Source organism: Pyxicephalus adspersus, chromosome 4 (genome assembly GCF_032062135.1).
Source record: "Pyxicephalus adspersus chromosome 4, UCB_Pads_2.0, whole genome shotgun sequence".
NCBI classification, from domain to species: domain Eukaryota; kingdom Metazoa; phylum Chordata; class Amphibia; order Anura; family Pyxicephalidae; genus Pyxicephalus; species Pyxicephalus adspersus.
In genome coordinates, this window is record NC_092861.1 from 139,602 (window position 1) to 145,828 (window position 6,227).

General features: G+C 52.4%; 1 protein-coding gene and 1 long non-coding RNA gene across 2 annotated transcripts in view; both read right to left on the minus strand.

The window, feature by feature from the left end:
- Positions 1–2,067: 2,067 nt before the first annotated feature.
- On the minus strand, positions 2,068–3,730 carry LOC140327931 (uncharacterized). The gene is made up of 2 exons (XR_011920185.1): positions 3,554–3,730; positions 2,068–2,798 (listed from the first exon to the last, which is right to left on the minus strand). It is a non-coding gene; the product is annotated as an uncharacterized lncRNA (long non-coding RNA).
- A 34-nt stretch (positions 3,731–3,764) lies between these two features.
- The window catches only part of CAD (carbamoyl-phosphate synthetase 2, aspartate transcarbamylase, and dihydroorotase), a 26,867-nt gene continuing 24,404 nt past the window's right edge, over positions 3,765–6,227 (minus strand). The window contains 6 exon segments of the mRNA XM_072408513.1: positions 3,765–4,028; positions 4,834–4,938; positions 5,018–5,230; positions 5,488–5,562; positions 5,805–5,965; positions 6,047–6,091. Of these exon segments, the coding sequence (XP_072264614.1) occupies positions 3,765–4,028; positions 4,834–4,938; positions 5,018–5,230; positions 5,488–5,562; positions 5,805–5,965; positions 6,047–6,091 (863 nt within the window).

Below are 6,227 nucleotides of genomic sequence, written 5' to 3' on the forward strand. Positions count from 1 at the left end.
TATCGCAGCATGTTGTATGATGATTGTTGCGTGTCGGTCAATACGAGGATTTTGTATTTTGGGATTTTTCGATCCTTTCTGGATGTTTTATCTGTGGCCCCCGGCCGGTGTTGTCACCTATTCTGGGATCGTTGTATGATTCTGGTTCACAGTACATTGTATTCTATGGGGTGGATAACATTTCACAGGATGAACATTTCCACCTCTGGGTCACTGTGCAGAACTGACTTGGGGCTCCTGGTGGCTAGGGAGGGTCCAGGGGCCCTCATTCCGTGACCTTGTGCTGCCCCCTGCTGTTCTGCTTTGGTGTCACCAGTGATCAATAAATGTCCTAATCCACTTTATTGGAGCCAGCCCCTCCCACCATAGGGCGACACGCACACAGGAGCCGGCCCCTACAAAGCACAGGGCCACGCCCAGACAGCCCAGTGTTCTCCCCGGACCCTTTTAGCTGGGCGCATCACCCGGCCCTATTTAGCAGCCACCCAGGCTGGGGCATGTGCTGAGATATTGGCAGCCATTTTCAGCCCCCCTGGACCAGCGCTCTGCTGTCCTGCAGACATTGGGGTCACCGGGCTAGATCGTTACAATCCAGCTGCCCCCGGTGTATCAGTGTGGGGGATAATTCTGTGTTTTGCCCTTTACTGCAGGGGGCAGTGTTCCTGCACTTTTTGAGATCCTCAGGGGTGGTCCCAGCTGTTACCTCTCCTGGCCCCCAGAGGCTTTTCTTACCATCTGTGAATGATTACCCCCCACAATACAGGGGACACCAGGAAGTGGGGGCACTGAAAACAAAATTTCTGGGGAAAAACACTGCAACCTCACCCACTGCGGGGCGACACAGATACAATGTTACCCCTTCCTGTCCGTGTGCTCACCTACTTCTGTTGGCTGTAGGTGTCCCTCGATGGGGCGTGGCCCTCCTGGTGATGACATCACTCATCCTGTCCTATCTACTGAGATAAAATGCGGTGACATCACAGACTGGGGTATTACTGGGGCCCAGGGTGGGCCACTTCCTGTTGTGTGGTCACCACCTTCCGTACGAGCAGGGGTGTAAAACTAGGACCAGGAGGGGGTGGGGTGACCATTAATTAAAGGGTAATTCTTCCAATAGGGACACCGGTCCTGGTGACAACTAAATGGGAATTTTGTGAAGTTCAGGCCCAACCCACAGAGAGGAGCCCCGGGCCCCATACAACATTTACTATTGGCAATGCTGCAGGGGACACTATAGGGCCACAGGTGACCCCACACTCACACAAGGAGGGGGTTATAGAGGGGACAGTGTCTCACTACTGATTGGCTGTTCTCATACAGCCACTCATGAAGAAACACCACAGGGGCCACAGAAGTCACTGGGAGGCCCCACAGATGCCCCGTTCCCCCTTTTCTGTAAGTCATTACCAATAATAATCCAATGAGCTCTCAAACCCCCAATTGATTGGACTGTTAGAAGGCCGACATGGGGACACTGATAAGGGCCCCCCCAATCAGGCAATGTAATAAGGGTCCCGACAACCTCCCAATTGTAGCCACAACACAGCCAGGGGCCCCACTACTAACCTGTCACTTTAGAGGGGGGAGGGGGTGGCAGATAAACCCCATGAAGGAGACCGGTGTGTGTGATGAATGACAAAGGTCACTCTGACCTACAGAACCTCACCCGCTTCTGCCCTGGAGATACCCCGGCCCAGTAATGACAGCTGTGAGAATCCACCATTCCTATGATCACATGATCAGTGTCATGGCAGTGAAGGGGAACTATGGGCCCTGTGCACACCAATGTGTATGGTAAGTATGGAACGGAGGGGACAACTTGCTGCAGTGGTGACAGGGTCTCTTAAATCTGCAATCCTAGTAATGTACAGGGGCTGTCTGCCATTTTACCTCCAGCTCTAGGATATTCTTGGCCCCACCCCCTCCCACGACAGAGTCCGCCCCTCCACGTTGCACAACACGAGCCAGCCCCTCCCCATTCCATGTCACACAGAGTAGGCCCCTCCCCATTCCACATCACACATAGTAGGCCCCTCCCCCTTCCACAACACAAAGTTGGGGGCGGAGTCATTGTGCTCATTGACTTTATTTAGAAAAACAGAAAACGAGCCATTCCCAAACCTTCACATTATAAAAGATTGATCCCTTCACTGCTCCCCGCCATCTCCATCAGCATTACAAAGCAGCAGAGGGGCCCCATCAATGGATTCTAAGGGGCCCCTCTCCCAGTGATCAGAACACGAGAAGAGTGACAACAAGCGAATGATTTGTACAAATATCCAGCCGTCTCCACCAACAACCGCCATACCTTCATATCAGGGTGGAGCCGACTGGTGGAATATGCACGATGTGATTGGCTGATGCCCGGTGTATCTGGATTGGTCGGTGTGGAGTTTAGCCTTGTTTGGTAACTTACTGCAGCCGTATATTCATTTCCAGGCCAAAGCAATATAGGAATGTCAGATGGGGGGGTGACCCCATTCGGGGGGGGGGGGGGTGACCCCATTCAGGGGAATGAACCATCAGCCAATCCACATAAATCCGTGTATAGAGCAGCGAGAAGCGTTGGCGAGTTACAGGAGAGGGGGCAGTGCATCTAGTTGGGGAATTCTATAGAGTCCAGTAGCTGATCCGGAGCCTGCAGCTCCTCTTTGGTCCCTCAGATCCACATAGGGCCGGTACCCATGGCGGGGGCTCAGTACTTCCCCAGGACTGTGGCCAGCAGTGCCATACGTACAAACATTCCATTCTCAGCCTGGCGGAAGTAGGCAGCCCGGGGGTCCGAGTCCACTTCAAAACTGAGGAAACAGGAAATAGAAATGAGAAATTACCCCAGGGTAATACAAATAGAAAATCAGGTGGAGTCATTGGGCACCTTCCCAACACCCCCTAAACCCCCCTCCATACCCATTTCTAGTTCCTTTAATCCCCCCGAGGTACTATAGCCCCTAAAAACAAACCCCCCTCCTCTACTTCCTTTAATTTCTTCTCCACCCCCAGAACCCTAAACCCTGACCCAGCTAAAATCCAGCAGTTCCTAAAAATGCTTCTTCATACCCCTCCACCCCCGGATTCTACATTCCCTCCCCCAAACCCAACCCCCGGTTTATACAAGCTGCCCTCCACATCCACCCAGAATTCCTATACCCCCCACCCACAAACTCCACTTACAATACCCTCTGCCCCCTCCAGTACCCATAACCCCCCTGCCCAGTCATCCCCATTGCCCTTCCCCTTAGCTCCCATTACCCCTGTTGTGATCCTAACCCCTCCCCCAAGGGCACACATAGGTCACCCTCCTCTAGACTTATGCACAAAGAGGTGGCAATAAGACCAGGTATACCCTCCACCTCTGCTACCCCATTATAGGGTGAAAACAGCAGACATTCACCCCAGAATCAGATATTCACCAATTACCAAATGTCCCAACACGGATCACAACACTCAAGCTTCCATTTCTACCCCCTGACATGTTATGTGTCCGGCAAACTGCATGTTACCCGTGTGCACTACACGTGTTACCCCGGCCTAGCACAGCAGCCTACAGAGTTACCTGATCTCATTCACTCGTGGCATTGGGTGCATAACCACCATCTTCTTCTTAGCCCGGGTCATGATGTGCGGGGTGAGGATAAACTGGCCAAAGCACTGGAAAAAGGGGAGAAAAGGGGTGACCAGAGATAAAACGGCAAAGAGGGGGTCGCCAAGGAGGAAACAGGGCTAGGAGGGGGTCACCCCTCCCCACCCACTGATACCCTTCCCTCCTACCCTCCCTGCACCCCAACACCTCCCTTCTCAGCTTCTCTAGCACCCTCTCTGACCTTCCAGGACCCGCACAGCACCCCTTGCACCATCCCCAGGTGGCCCCTCACCTGCTTAATTCCTTTGGAAGCCACAAAATGGATGATGTTGGAGGGCATCCTCAGGCTGCGCGGGGTGACATACCTCAGATTGATGCGGTATTGGGTGAGGAGACAGGCCAGGGAGTGAACCGTACGGCCGTGCTTCAAATCCCCAACCATGGTGATCTAAGGGAGAGATGATGTGAATGATACACAGGGGGCACAGACACATTCACATTCTGACCCCAGGGTCACCACAAAACTACCCCAGTGCCCACCATTCACCCACATATCACAATCCAACAAATGTAATGCCGTCCTTCCAGGTGACATTTTCCCACCAATCAAATCACCCGACTTCCATACCCAAGGATTGGCTTCATATTCCAGGTACCAAGGCTAAAAGAAATCTACCACAGACAATCCTCATTTCAGCCCAACATTCACTAAGTGGCGTATCTGAAGCTGGGTGAATTCTGGACAGGAGCTTGATGAATGAGATTTGTATGAGGGTGAATATCGGAGTGAATATCATTTGACGATCGTGCACCCGGTGGATTCATCTTTATTCAATCATACTGATAAAAGTTTCATGAATCCATCGGGAGGCACAGAATCCCTGAAGCCCGGGTACTCCCCAATGAAAAGAAGGGGCGGAGACAATGCACAACCTGGACAGCAAGGAGGAGTGAAAGGGCAGATGAAACATCAGGGGGCAATAAAGGGACCACCAAGATAAACCATGCTGGGAACCCAGCAGGGTATTGGGGGTCATCAGATGATCCCCAGCCAGGTGGAAGGGGAACATAAAACTTCTACAGCCGCTGCCCAGTTCCACCCCTAAACCCAAAAAGTAGTCGGCCATTTCTAGAGGTGGGGGCACTGGATATGGAAGGGTTCGGGGGAGGGGTTTGTGGGGGAACTAATTTTAGAGCTTGCAGAGGAGCAAGTAGTGCCACCCCCCCATGTGCCCCCACCCCCAACCTATAACCATATCTTCTCGTATGGTGAATATATCCAGCAGGGCCTGTGTCGGGTGCTCCCCTACCCCATCTCCGGCATTGATGACAGGTTTGCGGCAATGTTTGGCAGCCAGCTGAGGAAAGGACAGACAGGACGGGGTAAGTACAAGGGTAACAAAGGTGGAAGAAGGGTCTCAGTACGAGTGCACCTACCTCCACTGCTCCCGGCTCCGGGTGTCTCACCACCAACACGTCCGAGTAACAGCTCATCGTCTGCACAGAATCTGCCAAGGACTCCCCCTTCTGGGAGGACGATGTCGTCTCAGAGAAAGTGAGCACAGACCCGCCAAGACGCTGCATGGCCGCCGCAAAGGAACTGCTGGTCCGTGTACTGGCCTCAAAAAACATGGAGGCCATGACTTTACCCTGGAGACAGGGGTGAGAGGGACCCAACATTATTGTTAGCCTTATCTAGGAGGGGCAGATTTCTGCTTTTATTTCTAATGCCCCCCTTGCTGCATGCTAATGGACCCCACTGGAGGCACCCTGTGGTATCCGGCACCAAGACAGCAGAGGATCCTTTAGTGAATCGGTTATATTGATCTATATGTATATAGGTGCACACAGCGCCCCCTGGATGTCACACAAGAACATCGGGGGGGCCCTTCATGGACCGTGGTTACCTTCAGCAGATCCACACTGCGCTCCTTCTGCACCAACATCCGCAGGGAATGCGCCACATTGAACAGGTGAGACATCTGGAAGAGACAGGAAGCACAAAATGAACACTACGCCATCATCTGTCACCTGATACCATCCAATCATTTCACACAATTCAGCCATGTATAAAGTGGACCTGTCTTTACCTGTGCCATGCTTGGTATATGGGGCCCATCCAAGAATATACAGCAAGTTACTGCAATGTAATGCTCCTAGGGGGTGGAGCTTTACACCTAGCAAGCACCGATTGGTTCATACAGCTGCATCATTGGGGACTCACCTGGTCCTTGCTGAACTGTCTGACGGACAGGATGTGTTGCCCGATGAGCGGGTGAAGAAGGGGCGAGGTCTGCACATGGGGGATACTCTGCATGGTCTGGGGTGACAGGATGCGGGGGAGGGGCGGTGGGTAGGGATAGCCGTCCTGAATAGACGATAGTTCTGAAGAAACAAAAAGAAAGTCAGCGCCCCCTGCTGGTACAGATTCTAATCATGGTACTAATCAGGTGACCCAGTACTGACCCGTCTCGGAGGTTTTCTTGACTCGGTCTTTCAGCAGTTCCTCAGCTGCGGACATAACTCACAGGAAAGTCAGTGATACGTGAACATAGAAAAGGAATTATCAAATAAGAGAAAGACGGGGGATCGGAGTGGCTCTATTGGGGGATACAGAGAACATCAGAGCAACTATAGTAAAGTATAA